Raw genomic sequence first — 23,022 nt, forward strand, 5'->3', positions numbered from 1 at the left:
TGCTGCTATGGTCAAGGAGGAGCTGGAGCAAGTGGGGTGGGGGGGATCGAGACGGGGGTATGCCGCTGTGGGGAACAGGCCGGGTGTGGGGTGCGGGCGCGTGGCTGGCCGAGGTGGGGTCATGGCTAGTCGGCGGCTACGGCCACGCACAGTACAGGACAGGGTGCTCTCGGGGAGGGAGGGGAGGGGGAGGGGGGGAGGGGGGGGGAGGGGGGGAGGAGGGGAGGGGGAGGAGGGGGGAGGGGGAGGGAGGGAGGGGGGAGGGGGGGGGAGGAGGGGAGGGGGAGGAGGGGGGAGGGGGAGGGAGGGAGGGGGGAGGGAGGGGAGGGAGGGGAGGGAGGGAGGGAGGGGAGGGGAGGGAGGGGAGGGAGGGAGGGAGGGGAGGGGAGGGGGGGGAGGGAGGGGAGGGAGGGGAGGGGGGAGGGAGGGGAGGGAGGGAGGGGGGAGGGAGGGGGAGGGGGGGGGAGGGTGGGGGGAGGGGGGGGAGGGGGGAGGGAGGGGGGGGAGGGGGGAGGGAGGGGGGGGGGAGGGGGGGGGGGTTGGAGAGGGGAAGATCTCGGAAACTTACCAGGTGATGCAGGAGGAGGAGGTAAAAGGTAAGTGGGAGGAGGAGTTGGGAGAGGAAATTGAGGAAGGGACGTGAGCAGATGCCCTGGGGAGGGTGAACTCTTCCTCATCGGCCGCGAGGCTCAGCCTCATACAGTTTAAGGTGCTGCACAGGGCACACATGACCGGGACAAGGATGAGTCGTTTTTTTGGGGGTGAGGACAGGTGTGTTAGGTGCTCAGGGAGCCCAGCAAACCACACCCATATGTTCTGGGCATGCCCAGCGCTGGAGGAATTTTGGAAGGGCGTAGCGATGAAGATGTCGAGGGTGGTAGGATCCAGGGTCAAGCCGGGCTGGGGGCTCGCAATATTTAGTGTGGCAGAGGAGCCGGGAGTGCAGGAGGCGAAAGAGGCCGGAATTCTGGCCTTTGCGTCCCTGGTAGACCGGCGAAGGATTCTTCTTCAGTGGAAGGATGCGAGGCCCCCAAGCGTGGAATCCTGCATCAACGCTATGGCGGGGTTTATTAAGTTGGAGAGGGTGAAATTCGCCTTGAGAGGGTCGGTACAAGGGTTCTTTAGGCGGTGGCAACCTTTTTTTAGACTTCCTGGCAGAGCGGTAGACATTGGTCAATGGCAGCAGCAACTCGGGGGTGGGGGTGGGGGGGGGGGTGGGGGGGGGATGTCACGTTATTATCTTTTGTTTTTGTTATTTACACTGGAGGGTCTGAGGGGGTGTATATACTTGTATTAAGTCGGGGTGTTAATGTTAATTTATTATTTATGTACAGGGGGTGGATATGGAGGGTTGCTTTTCTAGATTGTGTTTTGTACTTAACCCTATTGGGTTCCTTTTTCATTTTGTTATTGATATTTTATGAAAACCTTTAATAAAAATTATTTTTAAAAAAAAGAAGGGTGATAGAGATAAACCAGGGAATTACAGAACAGTGAGTCTCACATCGGCAATCGGGTATTAATCTCCAATAGGAATAAATCTTGACTGTCCCTGATCAAACCTTGCCTATCCAATTGGAGATTTATTCCACATCTAACATTCTAGGTAGCTATAGGACAACCCCGTCCCCTGCACCCTAACCCCCTCAGCTGACCAGCAGACCCCCTGCCAATCAGCACCAGACTCGTATCCTCCAACTGACCACATGACCCCTCCGCCTGATCACCCTAACCTCTACCCACCCCCAATCCTACCAAACACCCTTCTCCCTGGCTTCAGAAAGTGGCGTGATCTTAAACTTACCTGCTTTATGTCAACTCGTGCTGTAAAAGGAAGCTGTGGCTTCCTCATTTTAGACTCTCCAGCCCTCAACTGAAGGTCTCAGAAGCATGATGCCCTCCAATTCCTGCTTGGCCAGAGTCAGAAGGTCAGGTGAGAAAGGAGCGGCTGGATTTCCAGAGAAGTAACTAGGAGCGGAGCGACAATCCGAGTCAGATCGCCACACCATGGAAGTTCAGGCCCATTGGGGTTGTTTTGTGAAACATTGGTTTCTACCATGTTTCTCAATGATTGAGATTTGAGTTGATTTTCAATGCACTCTGCAAATTTTCAGAAGTTGCAATATAAAGGCATTGTTAATGTGTACTACTGGATAATGAAAGCATTTGTATGGTCTTTTATCAGTGATTATCCATACTGTCATTTCCAGTTTCAGCCAACTTTCTTGGACTATTTATTGATCTTCCTAGCTCCAGCACTCTAATGACTGCCTGTACCAAGACCTCCTTCAGCATAATGCATGGACATCTCATGCAAGTGATCACCCCATTGTATATCTTGCATACCTGCACTACCAAATCTTTTGTGTATAATGTTGGAGCCAGTAGTTTACACAAATTCCTCACTCTGTTGATATTGTCTAATAAGTCCTCTGACAGAGACTGGCAATATGTTGCTGCGCATAACAGTTGTTGTCATGGTGTACATGGTGTAATATCATTGCATTAGCCAACAAAACTAAACAACTGCAGTATCCACACCTCAACACTGACTTTGAAACTTGGTCACCACTTGGCATCCCTCAACTTATTCCCTCTAGTAATTACCATTTGGAATTGTCAGACTCCCAATTGCACCTGCAATCACTGTTAAATACCAATCTGCTGTGTCCACCTATCTGACCAGCATTTTTTAATGCTTTTTCCAATGTTCTGATTCTCATGTAACCAGTTAGCACGTTGCTATGACTTTGCCCCTCGACTGAAAATGTTTTCAATTACTGTCAAAATCTAGAAGTTGGGCCGGAACCTTACAGCCGTTCACACCGACGGGATCCTCCCCTGCTGTAGGTTTCCTGGCAGCGAGGGGTACATTCGACAGGAAACCCCTTTGGCAACAACGAGTCCAGAAGATCCTATCGAAGGCTAGTGATGGGCTGCCTGTTTCCCACTGGTTTGCTTACTAAATCGCCCCCATTTTCATTTGTCCTTGTAAGATATATAGCATAACTGCAGCTTTATTCTGTTTAGCCTTCTTCATGCAAGAGATCACCCCATTGTATATCTTGCATACCTGCACTACCAAATCTTTTGTGTATGATGTTGGAGCCAGTAGTTTACACAAATTCCTCACTCTGTTGATATTGTCTAATAAGTCCTCTGACAGAGACTGGCAATATGTTGCTGCGCATAACAGTTGTTGTCAAAAAGATTATATTTACTTTCAGCCCATTTATTTATTTATAACTCATAGATTTTAACTGAACTCGAGCACAGTGGAGTAGGTCGAAACAAAGAGCAAAGTGCCAGAATGTTGGGCCACTTGGTCTCAAATGCTCCCCGCCTTATACGTCCGTATATGGAACCTATTCTCAAGGTAAGTCAGAGTGAATTACATTTCCTACAGTGATTATTGGTGTCAATAATGAACTTGCCATTGAAAGTTTAAAATTGTTTTTTTAATTGATGTTCATTGACAAGAAAGAACATATATTAGAAAATAGAAATTATATATTTGTTCTCAAATGACTGAGATTTCAAGTTGATGTAGAAATGAGTAATGAATGTAACTTGGATGATCTATTTGATAGAGGGAAAACAACGTATAGTTGCAGCATTTGGATGATGGTAAAAGTAATTGTGTCATTTTAAGGTTACAAAAGCCAGTCTTTCATTTTGAGTGCTTCTGTATGCTTCCTCCCAGGCCTTAATCTTAAAACTGAAGGATCATGATCCCAACCCTGGTGTAATTGTTAGTGTTCTGGCCACAATTGGTGAACTTGCCCAGGTAAGGTTAATATTAGAGTGTGATTACTTCTGTACAATACAAATTGTTGCATTTATGGATTAGAAACTTAAATACAAAATTGGCGATGCAATACGGTTGTAACAAAGTTAAATTATGTTGGAAGTGTTTAAAAACCATTAATGTACTTTTTGAACTGTAATCACATAAATGCAGTACAAATAACAATGTGATAATTGACCAATTAATTCATTTTGGTAGTGTTAGTTGAGGGAGAAATGTAGACTGGGTCATCCTTACAACACCATTGTTCATCTTCAAGTAGTGCCATGTAATCTTTTGATATCTACCTGAACAAGTTGAGAGCAATAGTGGTTTAATGTGCCATTTCAAACATGGCACTTTAAACAATGCAACACTCCCTCAGGACTGCACTGCATGTCATTCTGAATTGGGGGCTTGAACCCTATCGGAAATATTCACCCAGTGTTAAAGGTATTTTCCTGATTTTTGACTTGCTTTCATGTATATCTGGAAGGCAAAATGGTGACTGACCAGTTGTAAGATTGAATATTTAAAGCTTGGGTAGTGTAAATATGTTCCTTCATTGATGGCCTTTTATTTTAAATTGAGGAGCCTTAAAGTTAGTAATGTTTGTTCCTGAAGGTCAGTGGATTGGAGATGCGAAAGTGGATGGATGAACTATTTCCTATCATTATGGATATGCTTCAGGACTCTTCTTCACTTGCAAAAAGACAGGTAGAGCATTCTGCACTCACATTTATACTGCACCTGTGTTTTTTTTTGTAATAATTTTAATGACAACTTTACTAGAGTATTTGGAAAGTTTCAAGCTTAGTGCTTTCAGTTTCTGTATATAGGTTGATGACTGAGTACCTGTAGGTGAGGGGCAAAAATTACAATATCCAGATGACAAAGTTTCTTAAATGTTGAAACTTGAATCATGGTTATCAAATACACTAAATGCTGAAATGGTTATCGTGTGGGCCGATTCAGTGTGAAGTAGAAGCAACGTTAATGCAGCTGCAAAAAATGCAAAGTAAACTTTACGAAGAAGTCACATTTGTATTAAATAATTCGTAAAGTAGTACTTTTAACTGCTGGTGGATTCCGAGTTAGGTGGTGATATGTATGTCATTTTGATTCCTAAAAGAAGTACAGTCCCAATGTTGGATGTCATTCTTTGTCATTTCCTATGAAGAGCAAAGGGACAATTTGGGATTTGATCTGAATTTTATTCTAATTTAAGATGGTAAAAATTAATGTCTGTAAAACTTCAGTTATGTGCTTTGCACTGAATTTGTCAATTTGAATAATGTGAAGACCAACAAAATTGGCATTGTCTCATTGTTCTGAGTGTGTCACTTTTTCCAACTAAGTGTAATATGAAAAGGCATATGGTTTGCATTCTCACATAATCCATGTTACTGGCTGGATGAATCGTTAACAGCCTACAGCTTCAGGTGCTGTGGAAAACTAGAACTTGCTCTGGAGAACTGTTTGTCAGTTTTGTTTTATAAGATCAGCACAGTTGATGCTCTGGAATCTAATTCCCAATTTCTTCTTATTTAGCTTTAGGTTCCTGGCAGCATAAGTGAGAAATTAGTAGGTTATAGGAGACGCCTGCAGCTGTGCTTCATTTTCCAACCCGGGAAACGAACTTGCCCCCAGGGTGCCTCATGCTTAGCGTTAATGTCCCAGGGCAGGAAATCTTGGTGCACTGCTCCTATAGAGCACTGGAGCAGAGGGATGGGAAAAAAATTGGCTTGAGTCCTCTTTGATCTGTCTGGGTTGAAAACAAGCTATAGCAGCAATTGTCAACTGATTGACAAGCCTTCTGTGTATTTCTATTTCTGTATGTATAGCTGAGATTTTTAAGCTGACACAAATGAGTAATGAATGTATCTTGGATAGTTTATTTGGCGGAGGAAGAAACTATCGTTGCAGCATATCAGTAAAGAAAGAGAAGATAGTAATTCTGCTATTTTAAGGTAATAAATCCACTGCGGAATTCTCCGTGAGTGGGAACCTCTGCTCCGCCGGCAGCACCCCACGCCCGTGGTTTTCCCGACGGCATGGGGTGGCCACAATAGGAAATCCCATTGACCCGGCTGCCGGAACGGTGGATCTTACACGCCGCGCAGGAAAATGCAACTGGCGGACCGGAGAATCCCGTCCACCATCTTCCATTTTTTGCTTGGTTCTACTTTTATCCAATATTCACCTCCACCTCGAAGCATTAGAAAGACAATGGAAAATTTCGCAAACCATACCCAAATTACTCTGAACTTTTGTTTTTTAGCAGATCTGCAACATAGGTTAAGGGGGGATTGGAAATCCCTCCTGGGGGGGAAACACCTGGCCTTCACGCTGCTTTCCCACAGTGACAGACAGACTGGTGAACTTGACTGGTGAACTTGAAATGTATCGGATATGAAGAGATTGAATGCACAATGCCTGGCTGTCAACAATAGTTCCGGATGTTAGTTCCCTCAACAGATTGTGTTGTCTTCTTGATTGATTATCTTCTGTAATTGCAATGGCAAACAAATGATTTAATGTGAAATTAATTTATCAAACAGACTTGGAAATATTAGAATTTGGATGAGCTTGGACGAGCATATTTGACAGTCAGTTTAAAATAACATTTTTATTTTTGAAAGTTAAAAAATTACTCCTTTTATTTAACATGAATTTTAAGGATTGTAATGAGAATACTATAGACTGGTCCTGCTTATTATATAGAGATCAATGATTGATTCTTTGAAGTTTTAGTGAGGACCTAAATGTAGTTATTAAATCTTCCCTAATAAAAATAATATACTTACTATGAGCAGCACAGTAAGTGTGTTGGAGCACCAAAGTAGTGCGAATTTGTAGCTGTAATTTCAGTATATCCCAGTGTACCTGATTTTCGCAGTGTTTCTGTGGAAAAGCACTTCATAATTTAAGAAAGGCGAGAGTGAGAAACCAGGAAATCATACACATCAGTTAATCCCAACATCTGTTGTCAGGAAATTGCTAGAGCTAATAATTAAGAAAAAGGTGATGGAACGCTTACATTTTTAGCCGATCAGAGAAAGCCAGCATGAATTTTAGAGGTAGGCCATGCCTGATAAATCTAATTTAAAGTTTTTGAAGAGCTGGCTAAAGCCATGGATCAGGAAATGTTTACAGATATTATTTAAATAGACTTTGAGGCATTTGATAAAGTTCCTCTAAAGAAATTGTTAGCTTCTGGAATTGTCGACAAATTTTTGACTTGGTTAGAAAATTGGCTGAGGAGAAGGAAACAGACGAGGGATAGTGGATAGGTTCTCTAATTGACTTGAATTGGCTAGTGGTGGGATCTCAACTATTTACTTAATCATTAATAACTTGGAGGATGGGATCGAAAGCCACATGTCCAGATTTGCCAATGACACAAAGACAGGTGTGGCAGTATGAAACTGCCAAGAGTTATAGATAAGGTGCATGGGCAGAACTGTGACAATTGGATTTTCATGTGGGCCATGAGGTCATCAACTTTGAACCTAAAAAAACTGATGGAACAGGACTTTTAAATGGTGAAAAGCTAGAACCAGTGCAGGTCCAAAGCGACTTGAGGGCCCAGGGAAACAGAGCATTAAAATGGCAAGAATTGGAACAGAAAATAATCGAATTGGCCTCCATTCCATTCAACTTTATATCTAAAGGATGAGAAAGTGCGGGTAGAAATCAGATTACTAGTCAAGTGACATTACCACTACACGCCATCTCCCTGAATTTGATACAGCGAAAGGGTCTTGTTTAGCCACTCCATAGGGCAGTTAAGAGTTGAACCACGTTGTCGTGTTTCTAGGTCATACTTAGGCCTGTAAGAAATAAATGTGGTTTGTTACAATTTTATTATTAATGAATAAGCATTTTATTCCAGCTATATTAATGAATTTTATATTCCCTTTGTTGCCAGAGTGTAATTTTAAACAAATGTCTCCAGATTGTTACTGCAGACCTCTGGTTTACTAGTCAAGTCACGTTATCACCATTTCCATCTGTTGTATGTGAAGGAAGTTGATTGCTGTCCTGAAGATTTTTTTATTGTTGAAACTCACCATTTTCTTACCTTTCCGCTTCTTTTTCATCACTGCCTGTTCAACCTGTCTCTTTCCTCATTCCCCCCACGCCTCCTCTCTCCTTGCCTCCTCCTCGCTTCTTGGTGCCCCTTCCTCCTAATTTCTTGGTGCCCCCTCCTCCTCGTTTCTTGGTGCCGCATTCTCTTCACTTTGCCCCCTCCTCGTTTCTGCCTGTTGCCCCCTCCCCTGATCTCTGCCCATTGGCCTCTCCTCCACTCTGCCCATTGCCCCTTCCTCCCCTTTTTCCCCCTTGTCCCCTCTTCCTCTCTAACCATTGCCCACTCTTCCTCTCTGTCCGTTGCCCTCTCTGCCCATTGTCCCCCTCCTCCTCGCTGCCCATTGTCCCCCTCCTCCTCTCTGCCCGTTGCCTCCTCATCCTCTCTACTTGTTGCCCCCTCATCCTCTCTACTCGTTGCCCCCTCCTCCTCTCTGCCCGATGCCTCACCTCCTCTGCCAGTTGCACCCTCCTCCTCTCTGCCCGTTGCCCCCTCCTTGGCTCTCGTTGCCCCCTCCTTGGCTCTCGTTGTTGCCCCCTCCTTGGCTCTCGTTGTTGCCCCCTCCTTGGCTCTCGTTGTTGCCCCCTCCTTGGCTCTCGTTGTTGCCCCCTCCTTGGCTCTCGTTGTTGCCCCCTCCTTCGCTCTCGCCGTTGCCCCCTCCTTCCCTCTCGCCGTTGCCCCCTCCTTTGGTCTCGCCGTTGCCCCCTCCTTCGCTCTCGTCGTTGCCCGCTCCTCCTCTCTGCCCATTGTCCCCTCATCCTCTCTACTCGTTGCCCCTCCTTGTCTCTGCCCGATGCCCCACCTCCTCTGCCAGTTGCCCCCTCCTCCTTTCTGCCCGTTGCCCCTCCTCTCTGCCCGTTGCCCCCTCCTTCGCTCTCGTTGTTGCTCCCTCCTTCGCTCTCGCTGTTGTCCCCTCCTGTGCTCTCGCATTGCCCCCTCCTTCGCTCTCGTCGTTGCCCCCGCCTCTTTGCCCGTTGTCCCCTCCTGCGGTCTCGCCGTGGCCCCCTCCTTCGCTCTTGCCATTGTTCCCTCCTTCACTCTTGCCGTTGCCCCCTCCTTCGCTCTCGCCATTGCTCCCTCCTTCGCTCTCGCCATTGCTCCCTCCTTCGCTCTCGCCGTTGCCCCCTCCTTTGCTCTCACCATTGCCCTCTCCATCGCTCTTGCCGTTGTTCCCGCCTTCATTCTCGCCGTTGCCCCCTCCTTCGCTCTCTCCATTGCCCCGTCCTTCGCTCTCGCAGTGCCCCCTCCTTTGTTCTTGCCATTGCCCCCTGCTGCGCACTCACTGTTGCCCCCTCCTGGGCTCTCGCCGTTGCCCCCTCCTGGGCTCTCGCCGTTGCCCCCTCCTGGGCTCTCGCCGTTGCCCCCTCCTGGGCTCTCGCCGTTGCCCCCTCCTGGGCTCTCGCCGTTGCCCCCTCCTGGGCTCTCGCCGTTGCCCCCTCCTGGGCTCTCGCCGTTGCCCCCTCCTGGGCTCTCACCGTTGCCCCCTCCTGGGCTCTCGCCGTTGCCCCCTCCTGGGCTCTCGCCGTTGCCCCCTCCTGGGCTCTCGCCGTTGCCCCCTCCTGGGCTCTCGCCGTTGCCCCCTCCTGGGCTCTCGCCGTTGCCCCCTCCTTCGCTCTCGCCGTTGCCCCATCCTGCGCTCTCGCCGTTGCCCCCTCCTTCGCTCTCGCCGTTGCCCCCTCCTTCGCTCTCGCCGTTGCTCCCTCCTTCGCTCTCGCCGTTGTTCCCTCCTTCGCTCTCGCCGTTGCTCCCTCCTTCGCTCTCGTTGTTGCCCCCTCCTTCGCTCTCATCGTTGCCCCCTCCTTCGCTCCCACCGTTGCATATGTTTTAATGCAAGGAGCATTACGGGTAAGGCAGATGAACTTAGAGCTTGGATTACTACTTGGAACTATGATGTTATTGCCATTACAGAGACCTGGTTGAGGGAAGGGCAGGATTGGCAGCTAAACGTTCCAGGATTTAGATATTTCAGGCGGGATAGAGGGGGATGTAAAAGGGGAGGCGGAGTTGCGCTACTTGTTCGGGAGAATATCACAGCTATACTGCGAGAGGACACCTCAGAGGGCAGTGAGGCTATATGGGTAGAGATCAGGAATAAGAAGGGTGCAGTCACAATGTTGGGGGTATACTACAGGCCTCCCAACAGCCAGCGGGAGATAGAGGAGCAGATAGGTAGACAGATTTTGGAAAAGAGTAAAAACAACAGGGTTGTGGTGATGGGAGACTTCAACTTCCCCAATATTGACTGGGACTCACTTAGTGCCAGGGGCTTAGACGGGGTGGAGTTTGTAAGGAGCATCCAGGAGGGCTTCTTAAAACAATATGTAAACAGTCCAACTAGGGAAGGGGCAGTACTGGACCTGGTATTGGGGAATGAGCCCGGCCAGGTGGTAGATGTTTCAGTAGGGGAGCATTTCGGTAACAGTGACCACAATTCAGTAAGTTTTAAAGTACTGGTGGACAAGGATAAGAGTGGTCCGAGGATGAATGTGCTAAATTGGGGGAAGGCTAATTATGACAATATTAGGCGGGAACTGAAGAACATAGATTGGGGGCGGATGTTTGAGGGCAAATCAACATCTGACATGTGGGAGGCTTTCAAGTGTCAGTTGAAGGGAATACAGGACAGGCATGTTCCTGTGAGGAAGAAAGATAAATACGGCAATTTTCGGGAACCTTGGATGACGAGTGATATTGTAGGCCTCGTCAAAAAGAAAAAGGAGGCATTTGTCAGGGCTAAAAGGCTGGGAACAGACGAAGCCTGTGTGGCATATAAGGAAAGTAGGAAGGAACTTAAGCAAGGAGTCAGGAGGGCTAGAAGGGGTCATGAAAAGTCATTGGCAAATAGGGTTAAGGAAAATCCCAAGGCTTTTTACACGTACATAAAAAGCAAGAGGGTAGCCAGGGAAAGGGTTGGCCCACTGAAGGATAGGCAAGGGAATCTATGTGTGGAGCCAGAGGAAATGGGCGAGGTACTAAATGAATACTTTGCATCAGTATTCACCAAAGAGAAGGAATTGGTAGATGTTGAGTCTGGAGAAGGGGGTGTAGATAGCCTGGGTCACATTGTGATCCAAAAAGACGAGGTGTTGGGTGTCTTAAAAAATATTAAGGTAGATAAGTCCCCAGGGCCTGATGGGATCTACCCCAGAATACTGAAGGAGGCTGGAGAGGAAATTGCTGAGGCCTTGACAGAAATCTTTGGATCCTCGCTGTCTTCAGGGGATGTCCCGGAGGACTGGAGAATAGCCAATGTTGTTCCTCTGTTTAAGAAGGGTAGCAAGGATAATCCCGGGAACTACAGGCCGGTGAGCCTTACTTCAGTGGTAGGGAAATTACTGGAGAGAATTCTTCGAGACAGGATCTGCTCCCATTTGGAAGCAAATGGACGTATTAGTGAGAGGCAGCACGGTTTTGTGAAGGGGAGGTCGTGTCTCACTAACTTGATAGAGTTTTTCGAGGAGGTCACTAAGATGATTGATGCAGGTAGGGCAGTAGATGTTGTCTATATGGACTTCAGTAAGGCCTTTGACAAGGTCCCTCATGGTAGACTAGTACAAAAGGTGAAGTCACACGGGATCAGGGGTGAACTGGCAAGGTGGATACAGAACTGGCTAGGCCATAGAAGGCAGAGGGTAGCAATGGAGGGATGCTTTTCTAATTGGAGGGCTGTGACCAGTGGTGTTCCACAGGGATCAGTGCTGGGACCTTTGCTCTTTGTAGTATATATAAATGATTTGGAGGAAAATGTAACTGGTCTGATTAGTAAGTTTGCAGACGACACAAAGGTTGGTGGAATTGCGGTTAGCGATGAGGACTGTCTGAGGATACAGCAGGATTTAGATTGTCTGGAGACTTGGGCGGAGAGATGGCAGATGGAGTTTAATCCGGACAAATGTGAGGTAATGCATTTTGGAAGGGCTAATGCAGGTAGGGAATATACAGTGAATGGTAGAACCCTCAAGAGTATTGAAAGTCAAAGAGATCTAGGAGTACAGGTCCACAGGTCATTGAAAGGGGCAACACAGGTGGAGAAGGTAGTCAAGAAGGCATACGGCATGCTTGCCTTCATTGGCCGGGGCATTGAGTATAAGAATTGGCAAGTCATGTTGCAGCTGTATAGAACCTTAGTTAGGCCACACTTGGAGTATAGTGTTCAATTCTGGTCGCCACACTACCAGAAGGATGTGGAGGCTTTAGAGAGGGTGCAGAAGAGATTTACCAGAATGTTGCCTGGTATGGAGGGCATAAGCTATGAGGAGCGATTGAATAAACTCTGTTTGTTCTCTCTGGAACGAAGGAGGTTGAGGGGCGACCTGATAGAGGTATACAAAATTATGAGGGGCATAGACAGAGTGGATAGTCAGAGGCTTTTCCCCAGGGTAGAGGGGTCAATTACTGGGGGGCATAGGTTTAAGGTGAGAGGGGCAAGGTTTAGAGTAGATGTACGAGGCAAGTTTTTTACGCAGAGGGTAGTGGGTGCCTGGAACTCGCTACCGGAGGAGGTAGTGGAAGCAGGGACGATAGGGACATTTAAGGGGCATCTTGACAAATATATGAATAGGATGGGAATAGAAGGATACGGACCCAGGAAGTGTAGAAGATTGTAGTGTAGTCGGGCAGTATGGTCGGCGCGGGCTTGGAGGGCCGAAGGGCCTGTTCCTGTGCTGTACATTTCTTTGTTCTTTGTTCCTTCGCTCCCACCGTTGCCCCCTCCTTCGCTCTCACCGTTGCCCCCTCCTTCGCTCTCACCGTTGCCCCTGCCTGCGCTCTCGCCTTTGCCTTTTTCCTTCACACTCCCCTTTGCCCCCGCCTGCGCTCTCGCCTTTGCCTTTTTCCTTCACACTCCCCTTCGCCCCCGCCTTCTCTCATTATCCCCTCCTCCTCTTCTCTTGATTGCCCCTACTCGCTCTCTTCATTGCCCCCTCCTCTTCCTCTGTCTCTCTCTATTTGTTGCTCCTTCTCCCCCACCCCCTGTTTTCCCACCTTTTTCTTGATCCACATCTTAAGATACTCGTATAACTGATTCAATGCCACAGAATTCGGTGTATTATTGAAAGTACAGGACAACAATTTGGATTAACTGCTGCTTCTGTGTGAATTGGACAGGTGGCGCTGTGGACACTGGGACAACAGGTTGCTTGCACAGGTTATGTGGTGGAACCTTACAGGAAATATCCATCTCTTCTTGAAGTACTGCTAAACTTTCTTAAGACTGAGCAAAACCAAGGCATTCGGAGAGAGGTAAGGCATGGAACATACCAAAGAAGTACAAACTACCGTTACATGGTTGATTTGGGTGTATTCATCTAAACCCTTCCAATTGGAAAAAGGTAGCAATTTGTTTGATATAGTATGGATCGTAGCTGATTTGTTCAGCTTATTTCTGTATAGAGTAATTCATGATCCTGTTCTCAAAAGGAGTGCAAGTCTGTGGCCACAACATTATAGCCCAGTGTTTATCCATTATGTGCAATATTCCCCCCGACCAAAGTCCTGAAGCCTGTGTGTGTCGTGATCATCTCCAGACCCCGAGAGTGAACTGCAAGCATGGCCTGAGTCCCATCATATGCCAACATCTAGAAGGTATATGAAAGCAGTATGAAGATTACCTTCTATTAACTGGTTTCTTCATTTCCCCTACAAACCATGAACACCAGCCCCTGCCTCGACTGCTGGTCCTGTGATTTTGGTATGTAGAGAATCTCGAGGTACAAACTCTTAACAATCCTGGACAATGTTTTTGAGCGCTTTTAGTTATGCAGTATAATCTGCAGAATAGATATTTTACAGGCTGTAAAAATTTCAATTCATTTGAAAAGATTGTATGAAAACTGCCAAGTTCCTGTTTCCTCCACACTCATCTCCATGCTCCCCCTCCCTCTTTTTATTGATCTGCTTTTTAACTTTTTAAATTACACGTACAACTGATTCAATACCACAGAAATCACTATATTATTGGAAGTACAGAATAAGCATTTGAATTAGCTGCTGCTTCTGTGTGAATTGGACATATGGTCAGGAAAGACTCAGCCTGGTTGCTATGATTATGTAATTTTGATAACCAATATTTTGGCTACCAGACACTAAAAGGGTAGCTGGTTACCAGAAAACACTTTGAAATTTTGCACCGTCGCAAAATTTCTGGAACTGCACAAACAATATTATTTATGTGCTTTATAACAGACCACATGTAAGGCAGTTGATCTTGAGCACTATGTATCAAACAAATGGAGTATTCCTAGCAACAATTTATAAATTTGTAAACCATCGTTTTCGGTCAACAGCCATGCAGAGTGAGCCCAGCAAATTGCCTATGGAAATTCTAATTAAAAACTGCTAATCGAAGATTGAGCAGTGCTCGCTCCATCTATAATTTACAGATCCACGTTTAAAAACGAAATAGCCACTTGCTCTTTTGACTTTAAAATCTAAGGTTACCATAATTATCAGCCATATTATACTCATTTATTATGTTGAATTTATATCTGAGATGTTGCTTCACAATTTTTTCATGTTAAATGCAAAGCTTCCAATGCTAGCTCAGTGCATGAATACTCCGCTTGATGTGGTGCTGAGCTATGTGGACTGGTAAGATTTATGCTGGCTAATCTCGGCCGACCAGCCGTAGACTGCTCAGGTTTGCTTCAAGTCCTTGAGCCTAAAGAGGGAAATCAGCCTGAGCTCCTCCGTTGATGATTATCTAATAAACCATGTTGGAAAATGCATATGTGTGTTTTTGAAATGTGGATGGGGTTGAGTTTTCTGCCATGGTCGAATTGCCTGCCAGAGATCACAGTTTAGGCCTGAATGGGAAGAGTGATTACTTGAACAGATGCTGGAGGATTGCGGAATCCTACAGGGTAAAATTCCAACATGGGTCAGCGCTTCAGATGAGCGAGGCTGGGAGAGGGATGGAAATGAGAGTTTTCAAATTTGTGAAACTTGCCACTGCTAAATATGGTGAAATATAAGATTGACAAAATATAGAATGTTGAAGTATCTTTTTAATAGGAATGCATACATTGAAGTCAGAATTTAATTTCGACAAAAATTGTCACTATACATGCTTAAGTACAGACTTGTTAATAAAAAAAATATTGAAAATTGCGCATAAGTATTTCTTTAACAGGGTGCATAAAAGATTTCCAGTTTCATGAAAAAAGCATATTTTCTCATGTTGCTGCTGGGATGTGTTGGTATTTGGGCAGCTCAGGTTTCCATTCAAGATAGTTGGATGTAGTTAAAAGTAGCATCCATAAAATTTGCCCCTGTTCAGAACTGCTATTCACAATTGTGGTTATTATCAAATAATCCTCTGGTAAAATAAGGGTTTTCTTTTGTAGATCACCTGTGAGTAAAAATAATATTTTTTAACATGCTTGCTTTAAAGTTGATACTCTTTCGCTGTTGTTCCTACTGGTTGCATGAGAACTGAAAGGTGGGCACATATGCCTTCACCCATTTAAAAAAAATTATCAAGGACAAAACTATTTTTGCAAGTCTATTTTTGTGTGAGCTAACATAATTCATAGAATTTACAATGCAGAAGGAGGCCATTTGGAGGACTGATTCTTTTTCCAGAACTGGTGGAATGTATTTTGCCCTGCAGTAACCACAGTTTAGGTCCTGTGCAACTTTGAAATCGAGGAATGGACAGTTCTGAGCAAGATAATTATGATCCATCTGGCCAGTCCCAAACAACATAAAATATTTATTGTTTATGCCTGTCAGTGTTTCCTTTTTCCAGAAATCTACCCAGCTTCACCTTCATTATGTCCACCTCCATATTCCTATTAAGCAATGTTTTTTGGGGGGCTCTTAAGTTATATTTGTAAACTATTTTTGAATTTGTTACAAATGTGACTGAATCACAGAATCCCTACAGTGCAGAAGAAGGCCATTCGGCCCATCGAGTCTGCACCGACCCACTGAAAGAGCACCCTCTCCCTTCAACCCTGTGACCACACATCCTGCACATCCTTGGACACTAAGGGGCAATTTAACATGGCCAATCCACCTAACCTGCACATCTTGGGACTGGGAGGAAACTGGAGCACCCGGAGGAAACTCACGCAGCCACGGGTACTGTGGGCATGAAACATAATGGGCTGTAATCACTGAACTCCAAGGCATCATATTGGGTGGGTACCCCAATGATAGACTGGGGAATCCCCTTAAGAGGTTCACAGGTAAGGTTTGCCTGCAATTGTCCAGAAGTGCAAACTTCCCCAGGACAATTGCCTTGCAGTGGAAGCTATCTGAAATTGTGATTTTAAATTACAAACTACAAAGGGTTCTGATTGGTTCCATCAATAGTTAACCAGAAAAAGTTGGAAGAATTAAAATCTCTTTCAACCTCTGGGTAACCATTGCACAGACCCAGACCGACCTGCCATGAGACTCCACACCCCCAAACCTCCAGGGAAATCTCCTTGACTCCTCTCCCTAAGGACTGATTCTACCCCACCCCCAGAGGCCCAATGTGATAAAGAAACCTATAAAGGCCCCCACATGAGGCCTCATCTGAACCCTCCCATTCCAAAAACCCAACTTCACTCCAACCCTCCTGATGCCTGACACCCACCCACCCCAAGGCCTGATTTTTCTGCACCCACTTCAATAAGTCTGACCTACACTCCTCCCCCCCCCCCCCCCCCTCCCCCAACCAAAACTCCCACTTATCTTATACACTCACCATCTCCCTTGTTTGTCAAGGACATTTAAAGTTGGCCACACTTATAAACTTACCTGGTTTACGGCAGCTAGTGTTGTAAAAATGGGGCATAGCCTCCTCCCCTTCGACAGAGCTGCTGTTCGCTGCTAGGCCCTGGGGGGAGACTGCACTGCTCTGATCTTGCTCAAGCTGAGTAGGAAGGTCAGGTGAGGCAGGAGCAACAAAGTTTAAGGTATAAAAAAACTAGGAGCGATGCAACTCTAATTGCCACTCTGAGGAAATTTAGGCCCAATATATTTGCGAACAACTTGCCTTGTATGCACATGGACTGCAGCAGTTCAAGAACTCAGCTCACCACCATCTAGGGATGATGAATAAATGCTGGCCTAGCTGGCAATGCCACATCCCAAGAATTAGTTTTAAAATATACATATATATGGTCAGCAGCACAAATGGTCGGCATAAATACTCAGATCCTCACCACTACAATTTTACAAAACGTTATATACTGATGATCTTAAAAAATAATTGTTCTCTTCTTTTCCCCATCTCACCAAATACACAACTCTTCACTAATTTAAATTTATTCAGGTGCTCTTTCAGAGTGTCGTGCAGACCCGATGGGCCGAATGGGCTCCTTCTGCCCTGTAAGAATTCTGTGATTCTATCCTGATGATATGGCATTTCTAAGTGGTAGCTGACATAAGCTGGATGGGTTTTCTTGCACATCTGACATGGGGTACAAAATAATCTGTTTAAAAAAAACTAGCAGCTACAATCTCCCTAATTGTCCTCATCGTTTGCAAGTAAACGTAGTTCCTGGATTTAGTGCTTTAAAAGGGACAGACAAGGTTAAACAGTGACTTAGCAGTCCTTATTGAGTTCCCGACTGTGTGCAATATATCTGCATGTGTTACAATATCAGTAGATTGTGCTGGAAATATTCAGTAACTTTGCTTGCATGTGAAAACTGAAATAACTGATGAATGGAGAAGCAACTGACAAACAGACACCCTGACAAAGAGCCACTCAAGTCGTATGTGCTCTAGCCAGAGACAGGTCCTTGGCTCCTTGCCTGCTGAGGCTTCATCTTGAGTTATTTTCTTAGCAGTTTTCTGGAAATTGAGTTTGCCATTACCTTCCACTCTCTGGCAAGACGAGGAGCTAGGTTCCAAGTCTACTTCCTCAGGAATGGGAAATGAACCCTCACTCTTGGCATTGCTCTTGCCACCTGACCTAAGCAGCCCCAACCCCTACTTGTCCTTTTTTTCCAAATGCTGATGGACCTACTGTCTATTTTCAATACATTGTTTTTTTTCAGATACCTGGATTTCTTTTTAATCATCAAATGTAACCAAATCATAAAGTTGAGAATATTTTCTAGAATTTTAGGACAAAGTTTAGCTTCATTAAGGTAACCCTAAAAAAATATTTTGTCTTCACCTGGACATAATCATCTTAAAGTTTGATTTACATCCAAATGACCATGTTAAACCCATTCCAAATATTTCTGCAATTATTATTGTTATGAATAAATAACTTACTTCACGAGACCTGTGGTCGCATTTCACAGTTACACAAATTAGAAGTTTATAGGGTGAATTGATCCACGTTTTCAAAATCTGAAGAAAAACTGATGGGGGTCACTGGAGAGAAATTATATTTCTGCTGGCTGGGAAGTCTACCAATATGCCACCTGGTCTAAAAATTAGAGCCGGACCTTTCAGAATTTTCAGGAGGGAGGTTAGGAAACATTTCTACACACAAAGAATGATAAAAGTTTTCAATTATGGCAGTTGATACTCGATTAATTGTTCATTTTGAATCTGACATTGATAGATTTTTTTTAAAGGTGTTTACAAATATATGGCAAAGGCAGATATATGGCGCTAGATCAATAATGAACTAAATGAATGGCGCAGAACAGGCCTTCTCTGTTCCTACATTTCTGTTTCAAAAACTGTCAATTAAATATGTTGATTTCCTTTCTTTAATAAGAGACGATTCTCATTATTTAACAGTAAGCACGCCACATTTTTCTTCTTAGGCTATTCGTGTCTTGGGGCTATTGGGTGCCTTAGATCCGTACAAGCACAAAGTTAATATTGGGATGATTGACCAGTCACGTGATGCCTCTGCTGTCAGTCTCTCAGAATCCAAATCGAACCAGGATTCAGGTATGAATGTACTTTGCTTTCAGCATCTATTGCTTCACTGAGTCCTGAGGATATGGCTGATAGTGACAGTAATGTGATCATTAATAAATAACCACTTCAACTGGTCATTTTTAAAATTGCTTTTTCATTTTTCAACTATGTCACGGTTAATTAAAATTTTAATATTTCAATCACAGTTAATTAAAATTTTAGTATTTGAATCAAGCAAAACACAATGAGGTGTGTTCACCTTTTAACATTCCTTGGTGTTCGTGTAATGTTGTGGGATTAGAGGTAAAGTATTAAATGTAACACTGAAAGCGCACTTTTTAAATTAGAGCTTAACTTTCGCTCCCAGTGGTTCTGGGGTGGGGTTTGGGAGGTATCAGCAGAATTTGGGACTAAGGGACCTACAGAATAATTTTAGAATCAGCAAGTAGTTTCCAATATTTTTGTGGCCAAAGTTGGTGTGAGTTGTACTTCACTCTCCATGTCTACTTTCCTTCTAGAAAGGAAGACAAATACATTTCAGCACTGAACCTCAATGTTGAGTATATTTGAATTTAGACGCATTGATATTAATTATTTTTCTTGCACTAAATCAAAAGATTTGAGGGTTTCGCAGTGGCGTGGGGTGGCCTCAATGGGAAATCCTATTGACAAGTGGCGAGAGTAGAGAAACACCCGGCTGGGGGACTGGAGAATCCAGCCCATAATTATATTTTTAACTATCTATAGAAGATAATGCCAGTAAAGCTTGTACCATAAATATGTGCTGCAAAGAAAAGTGGAACAAAACACAATCAGTGCATTCTAGAGTCTTTCAGGAAGCCTTATACTTAAATTTTGAGCTGTTTCCATAACCTCTACGCAGTATTCTTTAATGGGCACGCTAATTTTTTAAATCTTGTTTTTAGCCTAATCTTTCTTGGCATGTTTCAACATGTACTTACACTGTTGAGTGTCTTTATGAAACTGATGCTATCTTTATCAATAATGTTGAAAATTCTCAACCCCTTAAAATCAAAATTGTCCTCATTCATAAAGCGCAGCAGAAGCCATTTAATTGCTTCACGTGCAGGACCCCTGGCAAATTGCTCGCCATCTGATAGCATATATATTTTGCAATCTGCACAGAATACCAAAAGCATTGTGTTACAATCAAGCAAGGAGTGCAATTAAACGGCATTGTGCTGAACTGATTGCATGAAGGGATTAAAATTTTTAATTTGAAGTACAGGTATTATAATCAGACGGTCAGAGTTCCTGTAACTGTGTGTGAAGACTTATGCAAGGTACTGTTGGACAGTTAAATTGCGTATTTAAAGTTTTTTCCTGATTTTAAAAATTAAAATAATTAGGTATTTTTAAATGAAATATTGCATTCTTAATTACAGTTATTGAACAATTAAACAGTTCATTATTAAAGTCAGTTTGTTGCTTAGTTTCCAATATATATGCAATGTAACATAACGTGGACTGCTGAAATGTATTTGTCTTCCTTTCTAGAAGGAAAGTAAACCGGTTTCTTTTGAGTATTGCTCTATTTGGTGGAGACTGATTCGTTTTGGAGAATGGAGAGAAATCCAGTCAAACTCTCAATATAGATTATATGTAAACTGTGCAACAAGTCAACTTAATTGACTATTTCTCCTTCCGTATAGTGAAGGAGAATCAGTGCAACTTCCAATTAGGTTTCTCCCTGAATGTTTTGTTTATCTGTGAACAAACCATATAACAAGCAATTCTTGTGACGTAAAGGAGCAATCAAAATGGTGGGGAAAAACAAATTGCTTTGGAACTTTTGACCAAAAGAAGAATTCAGAAGAAGGAAATGAAAATTGTGGCTAAATTAATAGAACATAAAATTGATGACACGGACAGCACCACACAGCTGAGAATAAATGCCTTGTACTGACCTTATCTGACTTCACATAGACCGGATGTACCTTTTTAATGCACTCCTCTTCAACCACGTGTACTTCAGGAAATCAAGTGTGACTTGTACTATTAAAATATAATGAGATAGGGCACAACTTTACGCACTGGTTTATTGTCATTAAAGCAGCTACATCAGATGTGGTATGTCAGGATAATGTGTATGTTTTGCATGGAAATGTTTGGAACAGTTGCCCTTAAAAGTTCTTTTAGCAAGAATTATTGATTGACTAGCAATGACAACAGAAAACAATTGTAAGAAGGAATTTTGTGAGCAAGTGACAATTTCTTGCTGTTTTGGGAAGGAGTTCTGAATATGGTTTGCGGTCATAATGTTAAATATTCTGTTGATCTTCCGTCATAGTTTCACACTATTATGAGTAAGTTAAGCTGACTCGAGGCTGAGATCAATTTTTAACCAGTAGGGGAAGCAAGGGTTATGGAGATAAGGCGGGAAAGTGGAGTTGAGGTTTATCATATAAGATCAGTCATCATCTCATTGAATGGCAGAGCAGACTGATGGGCTGAATGGCCTACTTCTGCTCCTACGTCCTATGGTCTTCTGAACCGGCACTATAAAAATGTATCCTCTCCAATCATAGAAAGTTTGGTTTAAGACTGTTGTTTTCCAATGATGTTTGTAATTTTATTGTCATCGCAATAGTTTTGCTCAAATTTGCTCTTGACATTCTTTTCAGAGCCAGCTATTATAAAGGAATAGTTAACTTGTTCCAGTGATGATGATATACAACTAATTAAGGCACTTTATCTAGAGTTGTTAAAAAAAATTGTTTTTGTTCATTCATGCAGCTGTTTTATGGAATATATATAACATATGGTAACACAGCCTTTGCCTGTTTTTTGGCCTGAACTCTGGATTCTAAATTAGTAACATGTTGATACAATTAAGGTTAAATGCACTGGTATGTCTTAAGTTTTTCTATTACAGAAGGCAAAGCATATCCCCATCGTAAATGTGCCAGATATGTCACTGCATATAAATATTTATTCTCCGAAGGTTAATTCCTGATAAGAGACACTCCACTTTTTTTTTCTGAAGCACAGACTATGATCATGAGGAAGATAACATATTCATTAGCATGACAAGCCAATGTAGGTGTTACTTACAAAGTACAATAAAGGCATTTAGAAGTGGTAATTGTTTGCTTCAATTAGGTTATGCTATCTTTAAAAATTAATTCTTGGGCATGTGGTTATCTCTGGCAAACTAGTCATCGCTACTCTTCCCTAGTTTCCTCTAAGATAGTAGTGGGCCTTCTTGATATAATTGATTGTCTTGCCAGGCAATGAAGAATCAACCTTGTTATGCAATTGGAGATGTTTGTAGTCCTTTCTACATGAGGACGCTAGGTTAAGACTCAGGTTTTCTTCCCCAAGTGACATGAGTGAGCCTACTGAGTTTCTAGGATACCCCGACAGTTTCATGGCCACTTGAAGTGGCTTTTCCTTGTGGTTAGGTTAGACTCGCTAGTGTAGTTTCCAAATTCCAACAAAAATATAGCTTTATCAACAGTTGCCTATTCTGGATTAGCCAAATGGCAGCCTTCCGTTAGAAGTACTTCAGTACAATGCTAATCCAACCCCACACAGGCAATCCTGTTTAAGTTGAAATATGGTGTTGAGACTTGCTTCAAGAAAGTACTGTAGTATAAATAGCTGGGTTGTGGTCAGGGTGGTATATTGTTCTGATCCAATGCAAAGTGTGTGGTGTTTTAATTTTTAACATCCACGAGGAATGCCTCATTTACACTGTTGACCCTGTTCGTTTTTATTTTCTTGATTGTAGCTGATTACAGCACCAGTGAAATGTTGGTGAATATGGGGAATTTACCATTGGATGAGTTCTACCCAGCTGTTGCCGTAGTAACCCTCATGCGTATCCTGCGAGACACATCTCTTTCAAATCATCACACAATGGTTGTTCAGGCAGTCACCTTTATTTTCAAATCTTTGGGTTTAAAGTGTGTCCAGTTCCTGCCTCAAGTCATGCCCACGTTCCTGAATGTCATTCGAGTTTGTGATGCCAATACTCGAGAGGTAGGTTTAGTGTAAACCAGAATCAGTAACTAATTTGTAAAAATGGAACTTCTAAAAATGTTCATGCTTGTGTAAGAGGGTTGTATTTGGACTTCATAGAATTTACAGTGCAGAAGGAGGCTATTCGGCCCATCGAGTCTGCACCGGCTCTTGGAAAGAGCACCCTATCCAAGGTCAACACCGCCATCCTATCCCCATAACCCAGTAACCCCACCCAACGCTAAGTGCAATTTTGGATACTAAGGGCAATTTATCATGGCCAATCCACCTAACCTGCACATCTTTGGACAGTGGGAGGAAACCGGAGCACCCGGAGGAA

General features: G+C 43.8%; 1 protein-coding gene across 4 annotated transcripts in view; it reads left to right on the plus strand.

The window, feature by feature from the left end:
* The window catches only part of mtor (mechanistic target of rapamycin kinase), a 436,061-nt gene that overhangs the window by 79,486 nt on the left and 333,553 nt on the right, over nt 1-23,022 (plus strand). For all 4 annotated transcript variants that reach the window (XM_072478465.1, XM_072478464.1, XM_072478466.1 and 1 more), the window contains 6 exons: nt 3,254-3,376; nt 3,704-3,787; nt 4,412-4,504; nt 12,984-13,118; nt 18,599-18,728; nt 22,453-22,703. In XM_072478465.1, the coding sequence (XP_072334566.1) occupies nt 3,254-3,376; nt 3,704-3,787; nt 4,412-4,504; nt 12,984-13,118; nt 18,599-18,728; nt 22,453-22,703 (816 nt within the window). The remainder of the gene's footprint in view (nt 1-3,253; nt 3,377-3,703; nt 3,788-4,411; nt 4,505-12,983; nt 13,119-18,598; nt 18,729-22,452; nt 22,704-23,022) is intronic.

This window comes from Scyliorhinus torazame, chromosome 16 (genome assembly GCF_047496885.1).
Source record: "Scyliorhinus torazame isolate Kashiwa2021f chromosome 16, sScyTor2.1, whole genome shotgun sequence".
Classification (NCBI taxonomy): Eukaryota; Metazoa; Chordata; class Chondrichthyes; order Carcharhiniformes; family Scyliorhinidae; genus Scyliorhinus; species Scyliorhinus torazame.